This window comes from Aplidium turbinatum, chromosome 10 (assembly GCF_918807975.1).
Source record: "Aplidium turbinatum chromosome 10, kaAplTurb1.1, whole genome shotgun sequence".
Lineage (NCBI taxonomy): Eukaryota > Metazoa > Chordata > Ascidiacea > Aplousobranchia > Polyclinidae > Aplidium > Aplidium turbinatum.
In genome coordinates, this window is record NC_137481.1 from 22089322 (window position 1) to 22108216 (window position 18895).

Genomic DNA, 18895 nt, shown 5'->3' on the forward strand with positions numbered 1-18895 from the left:
CTTCAACTTCAGAAAAGAAACTTTGTAAAAGTATCAGTCAATTATTCTGGCTTTTTTGTGGTCTGTCAGTTCACAATTTAATATATCATTATTGAATGTAAAATTATTGCTCCGACAAAAGGATATTCAACCTTTGTATAATATTGCCAAATATCTTATGTCTACAAAACATGTCGAATATATCAAAATACCTTAAAGTGCCCCTGACAGGTTGGATCCAAGTATAGTAACTTTTTAAAGCATTTCCTAGCGCAGAATTATACTTAGCGAACTTTTTAATCTTAACCTCGTAGCTCGACTGGTTAGGGCGTAATTTAATCAAACAACTGCTCCGCAGCGCCACCACAGGCGAAACTCCATATTTCACTGCTCTGGGACGACTTTGGTGGTATTACGTCATCCTAAGTGGACGTCGTTAGCAACGGATGAAACAAACGCTTCCTAGATGTAATTAGTGGATCACAGTTTGGTCTGAGTTGGTACAAGCGGTTGCTTTTTTCGAAGATTTATTGTTTTTTGCAGTTTAATAAAACTGTACTGGATACGTTCCTACAAAACCAAAAGTATACTTTAAGTGAAAAATGAAGAAATCGTACGAATCATCATTCATATTTAATTCATCATCACTATTCAAAAATAAATAAAAGTTCTCTCTCTCTCTCTCATAATGTGCCTTCAGTTGGCCATTGAAATCCTGTGTAACGGCCATCTGGATCTGGAAAATTGTTTCGGATTCGCCAAACAATGCATGACGGCATCACAATCCGATTGTTGGTTCCGAGAGCATCACCTTGTAGTATACACTCCAACACATGCCTGTAGGCATTTTTACTTTAGTGGTATTAACAAAATCATCTTCAGTGAAGAGAACATATACGACTACTTTTGTATGGCCCAATTGGCCCATCCCACTTTCGAACACTTGAAGAAAACTTTGATCATTTTCTTCTCAGTACCTTGTTTTGTGGGAAAGTGGGAAAAGAAAGCACACGGTCTTTGTCACTGACAATGTCACATAAACAGCAATTTGTAGGCATTGCCTCAACCATAAATTAAAGGTGCTGTTTGTGAGATACTGTTGTTACACTGCAAATGGCTATAGCCAGATTAGGACAAATAAAAAAGTATGAAAATTGTAGCCCTATTGAATTGAGATGCTGTTTGATAAAAGTAAACAACCTATTTGAACGAAACCTGATAGTAATAATAAGTTCACTTTTTCATTTCGGTAATTCTTAATTTGCACATGCTTTAGACCAACAGAGCCCCACACATTCACGTTTTGCAGTAGCCGTACCATACTTCGCCATGTCATCACAGAGAAAGAATGTATCCTTCCCGCTTACTGTGACGTCACAGCGGTGTTGCCATTTTTATTTTCGCAATTGAATGAGTGCCAGATTCGCCGATGTCAACGAAAGTTTGCAAGCGTGTAACTTAGTAGCCTGTTGATATTTTTTACGATTTGCTGGTCAGGGAAGTTTGTTAGTGTCATCTTTTTGGTATCTTAGGTAAATTTAGCGAATTTATTTACCTGTCAGAGGCACTTTAACTAATGCTTTCTTGTGAATTAGAAGATTTCATTTTAAGCTATGTGACTTTCGCGGAAAAGTGTTAGAAAAACATCATCAAAAACTGCACATGGAATTTTCTTTACAGTGTCATTCCAAAGATAACGAATTGCAGTTAGTGCCGGAGTCGCAGCTGAAAAGGGACCATTTTCTGCGGAGGATTTCTATTTGGACATTTGGAGGTTTTCCGGCTAATTGAGTTTAAATCGCTATCTGAATGAAAAATGACTTACACCGAGCTTTTCCTGCATTTTAATTTATAACTCTCCTAAACTATCTCATACACTACCCTATCGCTTTACATTTTGATTGTGGCTGAGAATTTGTTCTGTATCTAGATAATGTGTTTTGTAAATCTGAAAATTACTTTGCGAGAGCACATTAACTTATCGATTGCAAGTAGGCGCAAGTACCGATGACGTAAAAAATAAGCGCTTGCTTTCCAATCTCTAGTTACATTAGTTTAGCAGGCCATAGCCCAAAGAAGGGCCTTTCTCTCCAGAGCAGCTTGCTGCTCATAATTGTGAGAGAAATCAAAGGCTGTAGTCGAAAGGGCTCAACTTGCAATCGACGGCGTGTATTTTAGTGTTCTGCCAGAGACACAGCTGCATGATCTTGAGCGGTTTCGAACCGGTGGCCTTTCGAACGTCGAACCATGGTACTTGTAGCGCCAGAGAGCTCTGTCTCTGACGTCACGCGCTCCACGTCACTAGAATTGTATTCCAGAAGATTCTGGCCCTTGAGCGCATACCGCGGACTGCTCTTCACGTCTCGAAAATTCAATCTAGCAATCGAGCTACTTAACAATGTAGAAGCGACAATAGATTGTATCCAGTTTTGGTGGTGAAGCGTTAGTCATTCGGGTGTTTTTCTTACTTTTTGTGTTACTGGACTCTATTCCTTGAAAGCGCTACTCAGTCGAAGATTAAAATCAATAAACAAATACACTTGTAAGCACGCACTATTCGATTGAATTTGAGTCAGTGGACGATACAGTAGTAAAGACGACTTCGTGTCCGATCATTCCTTGCTGACTTCGCCCAGGAATGTCGCCGTCCTACTGATGGCTATGTATGAGCGTGTATGCTGAACAGCAGCGTCCGCTACAATACTCACCACTCGGCTATGCAACCGACAGCCTTACTCTAGTTAGTGCAGCGAAGGACGAGTAGCGAGTACAGTGACAACATTATCATGTTTTTTTTTTGTATCCAGGCTTTCGCCCGGTGGTCGAAGATTTGGATTTAAAAGGACCTGAAGATAAGAAAATCTTTTTTTCACTTTCAGACATGTCTTAAAGTGACCTGCCAAAGACACAGCCGTATGCTCTTGAGCGGTGTCGAACCGACGTCCTTTCGAGTGTGTACCAAAGGTCTCACCACTCGTCTATGCAGCCGACATGCTGCGGCTATCTTCTCATCGGACCTACCTGTGACTTTGAGTGTGGAACTATTTCACATTTGTTATAAAATTATGCTAACACTAAGAAATCTTGTAACAATATAGCATGACAACAGACTTCACAACAGCTTATATGCATAAGAATACAATATTGTTGTAAATGCTATATTCACATTACACACAGAAGATAGACTACGCAGACAAAGCGAGAGCTCAGCACGTTATGATAGTTGAATTTCTAACGTCACAAACAATGGTATTTCCATTGCACCATCAGTTTGAAAAACAAATTCGTTTTCAAAATGTTTCATTCGAGAATTTTCACTTATGTTAACCACATATGGTTCTAACTTTGCACAAATTGAGTCAAGTGAGATTAGTTAGAGAAAACCCAGTTTGGAAACTGAAAAATGCTATCTTGTATTACCAATGAATACCAGCCGCAGAACAGTTAACCGTTATTATTCAACACATTGGGGGAGAAGATGTGCTACAGGAAAAAGTAGTGTAACTCATGCTATTATTAATATTTTATTATTAATAGCATTTCAAAATTAAACTCATTCCTAAACCAAGAGGCTACCCAGAGAGCAAAATCCGTCATTTTTACATTGATTCAACGTTACATTGATTACATTGACGTTGAATCACTGTAAAAATGACGGATTTTGCTGTTTGGGTGCAATATTTGATGTTACGTTGCAGTGCAATGATAAGTTAGTTGAAAAACAGTGAACAAAAAAAAAATGTACAAGCTATGCTGAGTTACAATTATTCCATTCTCGTGTGTTCTCATGTCATCACACCCCTGAATGAACAACTTTTTTTCTGTCAGTTTGCAATGAAACTAAGTTCACACTGAGCTGATCTTTCAGTTCAAGACTAAAAATTACGAAAAAGCTACCTTGAAAGTGTTCAAAAGAGCAAGTAATTTGTTGAGTGGTTATGAAGTAGGCAAAAGCTTATTTTTACTTTAGCGGATAAACGACAAGAGCTACACGCTAGACTTTATAAATTTGGCAGTTTGGGATTGTCATTTTTTCTTAAGCTTTTGAATATGGATCAAATTTAGTTTTGATTTAGTCTGTTCACTGGCTTTCAACTAATCCTGCAACAAGTATTCCAAAACACACCAAAAAGGTAAACATACTAAATTTAACAAATAATTTAGCAATATTATTTGAAATCCCAAATCACTTTCAGAAGTAAATAGCTTTGTTGTAGTAAAAATTGGCTCGTTGTAAGGAAATTTATACAGCAATCTTTTTAGGCAAAATAAACAACAAAATGTTATTGATTGGTTTAAAACAAGATGTGTTTTCAAGTGATTTAACTTTAATTCTTGCTGAGTGGTTTATTATTGTTGTAATGTGTAAACAATCACAATACAAAAGTAAACAAAGCAAGGACATTAAATATAAGTTTTAAACTACCGTCTGCTCTATAAGATGGATGCCAAAACAAACCTCAGGTGAGTTAAAAGGTAAGAAACAAAGCTATAGTTTGATTATTTTGCTTCTAGCACTTTTATAGCCTTTTTTCGTGCAACGTTACTGAGAATTTCAAAATCATACAAATCGTTAAGAAACCGTGTAATGTCACTTGAAACTGACAGCAAAAAAAAAAAATTGAAAACTGAAGGTTATCATGAAAAACTTATCTTCTGTTTCATTCATTTAAACTTCTTGTTGTGCGGATATGCAACCTATGCAAATGCATGTTATATCCTTAGAAGTGCTTTGAAAACAGTTGAAATATGCCACCAAATATACACAAACACATCCAAATGGTTAAAGGTGATATCTTCATTGTACTTCCCTCCGACACAATACTGATGCAAGTGCTTGTGTCTTGATTGAAAGGAAAAGGGTCGCATTGACGGCATTGGCCTGGTGCAGCTCCCCCAGACAAAGTATTAGCGGCTGTACTTTCTCCTGTAAAACAAAACAATGTTGAAACAAACACAAAAAATAATTTAGGCAAAAATACATCATTCCACAGCTGCCAACAGAACAATCTGTTTCAGGCTAATGACGCCGGTTGACAATGATAACAACGGCTTCAGAAAAAAGTTTCCTAGCCATATCCATTGATCAGTCAATATAATAAGAAAACAATGTATATAATGGCATTAATAATTATTTGTGGTCCAACAAATACGGTCAAATGATCACTAGATACATCAGCCTACTTTGTGAAATTCATACGAGAAACAAACAAGCATAAAGCCCAGTTTGTCCGATCTGAAACAAAAGAAAAATTACAAAATTGTAACCAAAGCATCCTTACCAAGGTCCTAACCTTACCAAGTGCAGTAAAAACCATGCGGTCTATCACACAATCTGTTTAGAAAAAAATCAGGTTTCAGGTAAACTTTCTTCGCCAACCAATCAGAGCTATTTAGCTTATTCTGTTAGAATAAGATTATTTATTGAAAAAGCCACACTTTTGTGGCGAAAGCTCTGCTTGTGTGGCGAAAGTGCAAAGTCTTGTTTGAATCAAGTGTAACTGGGTGGCATGGAGTAGTTAGGTATAGAAAATGCAAGTACGCAAAACACCTTCCTCATGTCTACATTGATACAGCCTTTCCAATAGCTTATGTCTTTATTTTGCTTAGACAGACTGTATGGTCGACAGTTAATATGTGGAGCATGACAGGACACTTCAAGGCGTGCCTGAAGGTGGTCACGAAGATTGGCTTCCTTGCCTTCCCGTGCACTCAATCTAAATCTTCAACTACCGGGTGCAAGCCTGCATACGACAAACAAACATGTGGCGCACCCGATGTTTTTCACTGTAACTATTTGGATGAAATTATGCATAAAGTCTTCATCGTACCTGGATTGACGATATCAGTGGTCATCATCATGCCTGTGTCTTCGTGGTTCAGAATATGGCAATGAATTACAACTTCGCCAACAAACTTATGAGCCAAAAACCGAATCTGTATGAGCAGGATAAAACCATTTCATCACTTAGTTTACAAGCAACAAGATGGAAAACACACTTTCTCCAAGCAGTTCCGCAGAATGTTGGTTATGTTCAACAGAAAGATGATTAATCAACATTCATAGAAAAAACAAAAGAGTTTGAAGCAAATTAGTTGGAACGCTAATTTCATAGCGCTGACGATTTTCAGTTTAGTAGTCATTGAAGATGAAAACAGCTTATTTTCAAAAGCGATTGCCTATTTACATTTTGAATTCTTTATTTTTAGATTAAAAGCAAAAAAGTATCTGCATATACAATATACCCATGGCGGAGGGCAGTGGTGCCGAAGTTAGTTGAGGATTGGGAGGAATAAATCAATATTTTATCAAATTTTAGACGATTTTGGACATTTTTATACAAAATTTTAGTGGTACCAGTATTACGTTTATTAAACAATCACCGGACCTCGGTAAATTAGCTGCTAACAGCATAATATACAGATAAGAAATCTTGAGATAAGTGCAACCAGTGCTCTTGTAAATGACTGCTGCAAGAATAAGAAACAAGTAAAAAAATTGGTACCTTCAGCGGGATTCGAACCTATGACCTTCCAATGAATACTTAATTTTTCAAAAAAAAAAACAGAAGTTATAGTTTTCTTCATTTCCTCTCATTCACTAGAATCCCTAGGCTACACTTAATGCACTATAGGACAAAGTTACCAGTCAGGAGACTGAAAACAATTGAAGCTGCAGAAGAACTAAGATTCAAAGAAAATGAAGGGATGTACCACCAAACATCTATAGGATTGGCCCATGATACAAGAGAAGGATCCAGGATAAAAACGGATAAGCACAAATCAACAAGTGAATAAAGAAATAACAGTAACCACTCAACTACATGTAGCTCCACACAAAGTGAAATTTCGATGATTTTTGACTCTTTTTTATTTGTTTTAAAAATAATGTCTAAAAAGACATTTTTACTCTTTTATGTTTGTTTAAAATTAACTACAGACAGTGGCCAGTGTTTCGATCTTCCGATCTCATCAGGGTAGTAAAATGAAAGTGAAAAGTTATCTTGAAGTTGTGAGAAGATACTGGCCACTGGCCTTCTCATCGATTGTCTATTCAGTTCTGGATAATTTTTGACCATTTCAGGAACTAAGCCGGTCTTGAAAATTCGTGCAAGTTAAAAATTGATACGATTATCGTAAAAGTAGAACAGCAGACACTATAGGCTAGTTTCGAGCTGCGATTAAACGCAGGAGATTAATCCATTGCATACCAGACACAAGGCCTGCACAGGAGATTAATACAATGAGTCCCTTCATAAGCATTACTGCAGTGCAGTGGCCTGGTCCAACTCGTCCTTAATAGCTTCAGTGAAGGTCCTTCATTATCTAGCGGCAAATTTAAGACAATTTAGAACTGTGATCAAAAATCAATAAAAGAAAAACAACAGCAATTCGAAATGCTTGCAAACAACTAAATCGAAGTGTAACTTCATAACAAATATTATTGGGCCGGGATGCTGCCAAATTATTAGGGGGATATATCCCCCCTTCCCCCCTACTTCGGCACCACTGGCGGAGGGATGGCGCAGGGGATAAGACGTTGGCTTTACAATAATCTATTGCAACTCACTGCAAGTGCTGTTAAGCAGTTTCGACTAAAATATTTTTTCAGTGCAGTAAGTAGCCTATATGGGATGGATTGATTAACAATCGAAGTATACTAACAGCACATAAAAAGAGCTCGCCCCAAACAACGAACCGTGATGTTGGCCAAAGGTGGCACAACTATGACGTCACGAAACTCGCCAAGAGCAACATAACCAAGCGTTCCAGCGCCTCCAGCGACAGACCGCACGTCGTGACCAAGATATTGTGAATAATTCGGAGGCAAGGTGGCGGTTAAAGCTAAAAATATCTCGTGGTTATTAGGCTATCATTGTTCGGAATAGAAATTATTTTACATTAGTGGATATAAAATTAAATCAAATATAGTTATTACTTAGTCTCTAAACCCTTGACAGCCTGTTTCACCTAAAAGGAGGGTCATCAAAAGGTCCTTATTCAAATAGAATATATTATTTTATTATTCAAATGGATATAAAATTAGTAAGTTTACCCTGCTTGGAGCCGCTAGCTTGACACACGAACCTGCGGTAACTTAAAACTGTTTTGTTATACCATAAAAGAGCAGGATTTATGACGTATCAAGCTATAGCCTACTGTAAGAAAGGGAATGATAGCTGCTGCAATTGTTATTATAAAATTTATAAGAAGAACAAAGTATCTTCGTCAAGATGTCAGCTGCACAAAATCTTACCATGAGTTTCATTGCAAGACAGAGTAGAAGAATAAAAGTTTTTTGGGCGACAACCATAGATAAGTTGTTCCACAAATTTTAGACATCGAAAATTCGTGATGTTGTAAACATGTCTTATCAATATCATAATGCACTTAATTAAGCAAAGCGAAAATATAAAACGAAACGTTTGTAGTGATGAAAATACAAATTTTATTGCAAAGGCTGTCGTTATCAAGCCTCAAACAATAATTATGTTTTGAAGTGTTCAACGAACTAGCCAGCCATGCAATACGTGCAGTAGTGATCGTCTATTGTGGTAAAATATCTTATTATCAAGCATGTGGACATCAATTAACTGGTCTATGGAATGCTGTAGCAGACTGTGAACCAGAAAAAGCGTCAACAATAGTAGAAAACGCAAAAACGTTGACTACCACCGATTTCAGTTATTTTAGTTTCTGTTTTGCAGCTTAAAGTCTCAAAATTAGCTTTGTAACACTATTCTGCGTCTGATACCTGTGCTGTAGCCTTCATACTGGTGGACACATCGTGTAAAGCCATTTTGGTCGTAAAAAACTAAGTTTCCGCGTTGAGACGCTGCAACGGGTCCCGTGTAAGCATTGTAACTAATAACCTGTAAACAAAAATATAGCTCATTCTAAGAGTGATTCCAAAATTGTTACATTTTTCAAAGTGACTTGAGAAGCTGCTTCTTAACTTAAAGTGCCCCTGACAGGTTGGTTCCAAGTAGGCTATAGTAACTTTTTAAAGCATTTTCTAGCGCAGAATTACACTTAGCGAACTTTTTAATCTTAACCTCGTAGCTCGACTGGTTAGGGCGTAATTTAATCAAACGACTGCTCCGCAGCGCCACCACATGCGAGACTCCATATTTCATTGCTCTGGGACGACTTTGGTGGCATTACGTCATCCTAAGTGGACGTCGTTAGCAACGGATGAAACAAACGCTTCCTAGATGTAATTGGTGGATCACAGTTTGGTCGGAGTTGGTACAAGCGGTTGCTTTTTTCGAAGATTTATTTTTTTTTGCAGTTTAGTAAAACTGTACTGATGGATACGTTCCTACAAAACCTAAAATATACTTGAAGTGAAAAATGAAGAAATCGTGCGAATCATCATTCATATTTAATTCATCATCACTATTCAAAAATAAATAAAAGTTCTCTCTCTCTCTCTCTCTCTCTCATAATGTGCTTCAGATGGCCATTGAAATCCTGTGTAACTGCCATCTGGATCTGGAAAATTGTTTCGGATTCGCCAAACAATGCATGACGGCATCACAATCCGATTGTTGGTTCTGAGAGCACCACCTTGTAGTATCCACTCCAACACATGCCTGTAGGCATTTTTACTTTAGTGGTATTAACAAAATCATCTTCAGTGAAGTGAACATATACGACTAGTTTTGTATGGCCCATCCCACTTTCGAACACTCGAAGAAAACTTTGACCATTTTCTTCTCAGTACCTCGTTTTGTGGAAAAGTGGGAAAAGAAAGCACACGGTCTTTCACATAAACAGCAATTTGTAGGCATTGCCTCAACCATAAATTAAAGGTACTGTTTGTAAAATACTGTTGTTACACTGCAAATGGGTATAGCCAGATTAGGACAAATAAAAAAGTATGAAAATTGTAGCCCTATGAATCTGCAATTTCAATTGATTTGAGATGCTGTTTGATAAAAGTAAACTCAACCTATTTGATCGAAACCTGATAGTAATAATAAGTTCACTTTTTCATTTCGATAATTCTTAATTTGCACATGCTTTAGACCAACAGAGCCCCACACATTCACGTTTTGCAGTAGCCGTACCAATGGCGTACCATACTTTACCAAGTCATCACAGAGAAAGAATGCATCCTTCCCGCTTACTGTGACGTCACAGCGGTGTTGCCGTTTTTGTTTTTGCAATTGAATGAGTGCCAGATTCGCCGATGTCAACGAAAGTTTGCAAGCGTGTAACTTAGTAGCCTGTTGATATTTTTTACGATTTGCTGGTCAGGGAAGTTTGTTAGTGTCATCTTTTTGGTATCTTAGGTAAATTTAGCGAATTTATTTACCTGTCAGAGGCACTTTAAGCTAAGAGTTATAATCAAATGATTTTTCTTTTGAATTTTATTAGCCTAGTTTTCATTTTTAGATCAACAAACTTTTGTTGGACATTTGAATTGATTAACGGTCAGCAAAAGTTGGACAAGCAAGACATGTTCATTACATAGGATTAGATATGAACAAATGCACACGTAAATTATATCATCAAACGTCATCCAGTCTACTTTTAGATGATAGACTATTATAAATATGAATATGAAAGCAACCTGAAAGTGATTGATGTGAATATGGATCGGGTGGCCAAGGTTGGAATCAGCGTTGGTCAAATACCATTCTTGCACACTGCCGAGTTCGCTTTTGAATCTGTGAGAAAAATATTCCTTTAAAGTAGAGGTGTACAAATTAATGTTCACAGCGCCAGGAAAAATTAGTTTACGGCTTTGCCTATAGCTTGCTTGGTGGAAATGGCTAATTAAGCTATCCAGTTTGTTACTGTGTTGATCAATGCATCTTTTCCCACGATCTTTTCAAACGAATAACGGAGTAGGCTAATTTGTTTTAGTTTCAGCCCAAAGGTTTCTTGTTTGGCCAACCTAAGGAAACAAAACAGTGCAAACAGAGAAAAGCTTACTTACCCCGACGTTATATTTCTTTTAGTTACTTTTAAATTTAGTGGAATGAAGTTGTAGTTGAAAATGCACTTAACCTTTCGCTGAATAAATGACTTCTTATGTTCCTTGTTAAGACATGTTTGTCCACTTCGTTTAGATTAGAAATAGAAGTGTAGATGATCGTAACCAACCTGTAATCAGTATTGCTTGCAAAGATAGCACGGTTGAGCCGAGTTCCTGGGTTAGCTTCGATGACAAAGCGTCCGGTGACGTTGTCCTGACTTACACTTCTGAAGTCGTCGACAAAGCTCTCTCGTGCAGGTAGATCTGTTGGAAGTGTCGTTGAAGCTGTCGCACCAGTGACAGTGATTGAGAAAAGTAACCCGTTGTGTCTTTCAAAGTTTCCCAGCGAATTAGCATCTGCCGCGTCAGGTATTGAACGAACCTGAAAAAAAGGAGAAATAAGAAATAAAAATTAATTGATTTGCTGACCTTTTATAACCTATATTCTTAAAATCTAGATGTTTAGACTACTTCATTTTTTATGTTTTGTATGGTAGGTCCACGCACGGTTGTTTTGAACAGATAGAAGTGAACACGTCGTGCAGATAGAAGCAATGCAAACACCTACAGACCTACACCTTATCGGCAGTCAAGCGTGAAAAAGCTAACAGTGGAAAGTGTTGTATTGTGCATCATTATCAATACTAGCCTACACTGCTTGTGCTTCTGCATAACTCGCACATGTATTGAGAACCTGCACTCAGTCAAAGTTAACTTGTGCCGGTACAATTGAAATCACAGCTCTCCAACACACAAACGAGACAATTGTAGGCTACAAACAACCAGAAGTATCTTTTGAAGAATGTGATAGCTACAGCTCCTCAATGACAGCAGAATATAAAGATACTAGTAAAACCATCAACACAATGTTTTTCTCTCAAAATAAAGAATAAATAAGCTGGATGCAAAAGCGTTATGGCTAACAAAATATTATCGTTTTCGTTGTTTCTAGCTTCTCAGAACCACAGGTCTGGATCCAAAATAACTCATGGATCCTCTGTCGATGCTACTGCACAAAGTACCAAACAAAAGTCACCAGGTACTAACTTCATATGACCCAGCCTCGTTGCAGACAACCAACCAGTCCACTTTGCTTGATGGTATGATCAGTGTCTTGCCAAGTCTTGCTGCTCTTGCAGCATCCAAGTACACTCCATCAACAGCAATTTCCATAAATGTGCATCCGGTGGCAGCAGTGGTTGTTCCGCTGTTCACAATCATCAGCTCGAGTGTCTCGCTTCCTCCGGCATTCACCATCCTGTGGCGTGAAACATGAATGAAAAACTACTCCATTATTATTATTATTATTATTTATCAAACCAAATATATTTTTGACGTTTAACTCCATTGGAATGAGCTATTTATTTTACTTTTAATAATTATCCAAAGTTCTGGAGCACAATGCATTCCGCACAAAACTTTAACAAATATGATAAATGAAACAGAAGTTGGTGTTCTCTATCTCCTGGGCTGAGTTCTCGGTTTGATGAAAAATAATTAATGAATGCTCGTCATTTATAGAAGTCCTTTAGCATGCGACTGAACGATAATGTAATGTACATACAATTAGCTCGGTTCAGAGACTTGCGTAATTTATCTGTCATTAAAACTTTAAACATCGCAAAAATAATTTATTGCTACTTTTATTCATATAGAATGAACTGTTTCCGTTTGATTAGAAATTGTAAAAAATCCACTTTTGCAGTCGCAAAAGCTTACATTAGTTCGAACAAATTATTCTGTTTGAGGAGCATACTTTTGTTCACTTAAAATAAAGTGACTTTATAAGACGCTCAACATTAAACATGTAATGAAAACAAATCAGAATACATCAGTATCACAAACGCTATGACATGATTTCTTCTAACTAGCAAGCCAAGATACAGTTCCAGCAGACTTATACGAATATAACTATACGGTAATGGGCTAGTGTTGAAGTTTGATTGAACACATCTGCTCACAAGTAAGTCAGAACTTTCTAACTTGCAACAGTAAACACAGAATGAGACTGTTCACCAGGTATTTGGATAAAAGCTGGATATCATTCTTAATATCAGGTGGTAGTCTAGTACAGTTACCAAAAGAACGCAAGAAGAGGCGTAGTCAGGGGGCAAAGGGAACAATTTCCCTGTCGAAATATTTTAAATAAAAATTTTAAACTCTGTTACAGCATTTTCTGATAAAGTGGGGGAGGCCCTTCAGACCCCCCTGTAAGTCTTCCGCTTTCAGCGACTTGCAGCCAGGCTCACTGACATGTGCAAAAATACTTATTTTCCCCTCCCTCTGAAATTTTGTGCTGGGTATCTCACTGAACGTGAGTCATTTCATAATTTATGACTTACTGTAATTCGATAAAAATCAAAACTTAGGCTACTAGGCTAATTTCAGTAACATGCTTGGCACAGAGTGATAAATTGTTAAAATAATTTCGATTGCCATACCTGAACCGCTTTGTTTGTCCGGTGGTCATTGGCAACACAGGAAAGAGCTGTCCGTTTACTGTGAAGTAATTGATACCATTCCCGTTGTCCTCCAGCCATTGCTCCAGGGTTGAAGTGCCTGGATTCACAGTGTACTGAGCATGTCTGCAAAAATTAAATTATTAAGAACTAATTTAGAGGTTTTGGCAAGTTTGAAAGCAACTGCGCATCATAAAAAAGGTAAAGCAAATTTTTTACCACAATGTTTACTCTACATTATCCCGGCCTGTATTATAGCGTACCGATTACAAACTAAAGATCATAATTGACAACATTTTTGTTGTTTTTTCAATACAGAAAGTTGTCTTATTTTGCAGTATGCAGATCTTACTTCGAAACTAAGCATCCACATCAGTGTTTCTCAATCTGTGTGCTGCGGCACACCAGTGTGCGCGAGAGATTCTCTGGTGTGCTGCAGAACTTTTTCAAACTTTAGAAAATAATCTATTTGTATTACCAATAGGCATGCAGGGAAGCATGCGATATTTGAGAGCGCACTATACATTAGATAACTGAGTGATAAAATTGTGATATTTTCCTTGCCGATGTAGAAAGGGTGATTGTCACGTTATAATTTTATTGGATTGTTATGTCATAACGTATTTTTAAACAAGACATCCACCTTTCCCCATGTCGACGTGCGCCCAAAGCTAGGATAGCAGAAAAGCAATTGTATTTATTTTGATTATTGATTAATATAGGTAATGATAAGCTTTTTAGAAATGTTTGTTCCCAAAAACAGGCAAACCCATCGCATTAAAATTTGTAAAATAAATTTTTTTGAAAGAATTTTGCTTTTGTAATAAGTGTGCCACAATTTTTTTTTCGTGCACCACAAGGTAAAAAAGTTTGAGAACCACTGATCTACATTCTACCGCAGACGTTGTACGGCCTAGCTCTATTGAAGTCTTGCATTTAAATATATTTATCCAACCGCTGTGCTTTCAGGCTGTGTAGGCTGATATACTTTAGCCTGAAGTAATAGGAATCAATTTATACACTGAGCCAGTTGCAGAGTCAACTTCTTTTAAATTTATTATCGTAATTTCTTTTGAATTCACATTTTTCATTATGCTGAGTATAAATGCATTTCCTAATGTCACCTTTTTACAATAGATTTGTTTTGAAATGTGATGATCTATAGCATTAAAGAGATGCTACTTGGAATATAATACATTGTCAGACTGGATTTACTCTTTAATTCAACCAAACACATCGAAAAAGTTTTAGAAAGAGTGATCGTCTCACTAAATAAAATTAGCCTGCATTACAAATTCACTACCAGTAAGCTAGGCTTAAATATTGATGATATGGCAATGCTTTCTTGTTTTTGTTTCGCGGTAGGTGTGCTTGTTGATCAATGCAATTAATCCTTGCCATGCTGCATTCATTTAAGTTTAAGCCCAAAAAACACGTAACAGAATTTGTACGTTCCAGGCCGGCCCATAGCTGGCTTAAGCGGAAGCCGAGCAGCTGACTTTCTCTTCAAGAAGCCTTGACAAATGTCCAAATCAAGCTGATATCAAAAATTATAGAAAGACTATACCTGAAATCGACTGAATGTAAAAAACCTGCAAGAAATAAAAAAAGAAGTAGGACTTAGTTTACCTAAACGCCGCACTGTCTTCTATTTCACGTTGGATATTGGCATATCCTCTTCCAGCATTGTTGATGTATTGAAGAGTCGGTTGAAACAACAGCTCCACTTCGTGGTTACAGTTGTCTGGACAAGAGACAGCTGCAAGAACTGCCGGGGCTGCGGATGGACCAGTGGTAGGATCCTCCACTATGATCATTCCTGCAAGTCCTCCGTGAACCTGGAAAATGTATTAATATAATATAAACAATAGATAAAATAAACAATATGATAAATAATATAAACAGGAGAATCTATTTGAATAAGGACCTTCTGATGATCCTCCATTTAGGTGAAACAGGCTGTCAAGAGGGTTTAGAGACAAATATTTGATTTAAAAATTATAGATAAGTATAAATACTTACTGTGAAGAAGTAGACGCTGACGCTCTGTTCAGGTTGCTCGATGTTGTCGAAAATGAAAAGTCATTTAAAGATGCTTCATTTAAGATGCAACCAAATGATGAGGCATAACCAAATAAAATCACCCGGGTTAGAAGAATTTACTTGTTACATATTGTTTGTGTGAAAAATGAACTTTGTTTGTAAAATTATCCATACTGAGACTTTTACAAAGAAAAACATTTTTTTTTCAATGCTTCACTAATTTTTGAAAAATCCTCAAGCTGTTTTAAACATTCATTCTAGTTAATGGACGTTAAATACAATACTTTATACATTAGAATCATGCAAAAAAAAAGTTGAAAAGGTAAAACTAACAAAATTTATTTTATATTCCTAAAATTGCTCTGAAATAGTAAGGTTGTTAAAGTTATTCTAAGTTAAAACAAATTCAACTTCACTGGAAACATTTCACCTTGAAGACCAAAGTAAAAAAGAAAGGTGGTCCAATACTTGATTACAAGTGTCGGAGATGAAAAGATAAGGTTCTCATTGTGTTAAGCCATTGGCAGTAAAAAGGGTAGGTTGTCAGCAATTATGCTCATTCAATTTAATACACCCTGGGTAGAGATGAGCGGTGTTTTCAATAATCAGCTTAAGCATGGAGTCGAACCAGGTTTGCATTATTGGAAAACAAAAACCTTATCCGCTGCGCCATTCCACTGCCGATGACTTAAACCTATTTTGTTATATTATAAAGCTACCATTCTAAAACTTCACCTGGTGCATGGTACTTCCATGGAGATGAGGATGGTACCAATAGGTTCCCGCGGGATTTTCAGGACAAATTTCGTACTGGTACACGTAGCTATCTCCTGGCGCCACATGAACAAATACGTTATCCTGAGGTTCCTATGAAACGTTTTTTTTGATTCGTTAAATTTTGGCAAACAGTCAAACACTCAAACCATTGCATGACGTTTTCCATTCCTGTGAATGTCATAAAATATGAAAAAAATTTATAGTGACAATTATCAGCACTAGTGTTTGGATCAGTGATGCAAGTTTGTGTTACGTAGAATCCAAAGCTCTATCAACTTTTTCTTACAGATCTTTCTTGGTAGCTGCGTTGCAGTAAAACAATTTTAAACACGTCCGTGCGACTCGTATCAGCTCTGCAAGAGACGAAGAAACTTTCAGATAATAAACTGAAGAACCTGAAATGTAGAAACTAAACTCATGTTTTTCTATTGAAAGAAAACTGTTTTCGAAAAGTTTATTGAACATGAGTTTAGTTTCTACATTTATTTTTTTAATTTCTGTTCAAATAACTACTTTGCTCCTAAGCTTCGAAATTTTTTTTAATAATAACCTAAGAGTAGAGTATATTTCATTGAAATGATTACCTTTTAAAAATCAACCAAGGGTGAAACAAACCAGTTTTTTGAATAGACGGAAATATATTCCTACCACAACTAGCTATAGGCTACTTCTGTATGCTACAATTGCTCACCTGGCTGCTAATATGCAGTCCATGAGTATGAATGTTGGTGGAGTTTGGGTATCTGTGTTGATTATGCGCCTCAGTTTTTTGTGGAAGAGATAGTGCATTGACCTGTACAACAAAAATAATTCACTAACTTAATACGTTCAAGATACCTTTACCTCAACAACTCTAAAAATATTGCTTGCCATAACCTAACAGGGGTCTGGAAAAAGTCAAAACCGACAAAAAGGAAGCGTTGAAGAATTATATGGCAAGGGTTAAAATTAAGGATCTTATATTGTAAAACCTGCACAGTTGTTTGGGTAACAGTAAAACATGGAGCTGCATACAAGACCGTCACTGCAAAGAACTACTGCGTATAATAGAGTGATGGAATCCCCGGCTACGTGATTGTCGAGCGAGCGTCCATTGATAGCACGCGGCTGTGTCTTTCCCAAGACACTTAAGGAGATGTTGGAAGGTGGACACTAAGATTGGTGCCTGTCCTCTTACTCTAAATATTTATCCAGTGGTTACAGCCAGAGCTATAAAGTAAGATACAAAAACTGTTGGCAAAAACTCATCTACACACAAAACAACGCATTTCAGAGCATGCTTATGAGAAGGAGAGCGTTTTTTCATTTGTAAACTTTCGTAATTCTATTACTTATCAGCGACCCTAATCCACTACTTTTAGACATGGGTTATGACTGATTGCAAATCTGATACCTAATTAAACTCACTAATGTAACAGTGACAGTGTCTCCCCGTTTAACCCTCCATGTCGGACCAGGTATCTTCCCATTGTACACTCTTCGATGTACTGTCAGCCAATCAAATGTCACATCAGCAATGTCCACGGTCAGAGTAAATGCCAAGGATCCTCCAGAAGACGTTTCTTGGTCTGGTTGAACCAATGGATCGCCTCCTGAAAGAGCGCGGGAAGTTGACATTTTAATAACTTTTTATTAAAAGGCCTGAAGTGTTTAATTTAAAGGATACGACAGTGCGCCATGCCTTAAGTATGTAAAGACTCTACTAAACAAAAACCATGCAAGATGTGTTTAACTTTCTGACGAGTATTTGAGGCTGTCCTGCAAAATTATGAGGCCCTAGGGAGGGAATATTTATCAACCAACACGAAAAACTTCAGATTGTTAATTTTGTTGTGGTAGGATACTACCCTGATAAATTTGCATCAGCCTTAACTACTTAATTCCAAATGTTGTTTAAGAAAATCCTTTGCACCAAATAATTGACTACATCAAAATGAGGAAACTTATACAGTGAAGGTAAATGTATAGTCCCATATTTGATTCCAAGCGTCGGGAGATGAGAACATGAGATTTTATCATACATTGCACTTTTTAAAATTATGCATTACGCATAAAACTTACCAGTTAATGGGCTGCATGGATTTGAGTGAGTGCATTGACCATTGGCTTCTTTATTGCAGTAAATCAGCAGCATAAAGATCGTACAAATCAAAGAAACATTCTTCATCTTTGATTTGGGTTAAAGAAGATTGAAGTCTAAAATTGTTTGTAAAATACTAAAATACAGCCTTATCCTAAAAGATTGAAAGTTTACTTTGAAAGCTTCGCCCTTCAGTTTATAAAGAGGTTTGTGAGACCTTTTCGGGTGTTTTACTACACGAAGTTTCTAAACATTGTATTATAATCATTGTATTACATCGCTTCAAAACTTTTTGATTTTTATTTTGAAGAAGTGATATTGTCAATGCCAAACACAAAAAAAAAACATTTGTAGTTTGAAACCAAGAAACTAGTACGTGCTACATTTTTGTTTGAATTGAATATGTGAGACTACGTTAGACTTCTTATGAATACTTCAAAATGTAGGTACTAACGACCTGTTTCAGCCTGATGCTGCGAGTTCGCTGTGGTAGCAGCGGTTTGCACTAGCTTTCGGAACACAATTCCCTGCAGATGTGCTATGACAAACATCTGATAAATTGTTACTTTT

At 37.0% G+C, this 18895-nt stretch overlaps 1 protein-coding gene across 1 annotated transcript; it reads right to left on the minus strand.

Annotated features, from left to right (window-relative positions):
• Positions 1 to 3103: 3103 nt before the first annotated feature.
• Positions 3104 to 18452, minus strand: LOC145778162 (laccase-like). Its single transcript, XM_082589594.1, has 13 exons — positions 18307 to 18452; positions 17653 to 17837; positions 16937 to 17038; positions 16204 to 16335; positions 15055 to 15263; positions 13408 to 13551; positions 12014 to 12224; positions 11095 to 11348; positions 10559 to 10655; positions 8735 to 8852; positions 7679 to 7824; positions 5811 to 5916; positions 3104 to 4906 (listed from the first exon to the last, which is right to left on the minus strand). Exons 1-13 carry the CDS (start codon positions 18410 to 18412, stop codon positions 4701 to 4703), a joined length of 2016 nt encoding a protein of 671 aa, XP_082445720.1. The 5' UTR covers positions 18413 to 18452; the 3' UTR covers positions 3104 to 4700.
• Between the last annotated feature and the right edge of the window lie 443 nt (positions 18453 to 18895).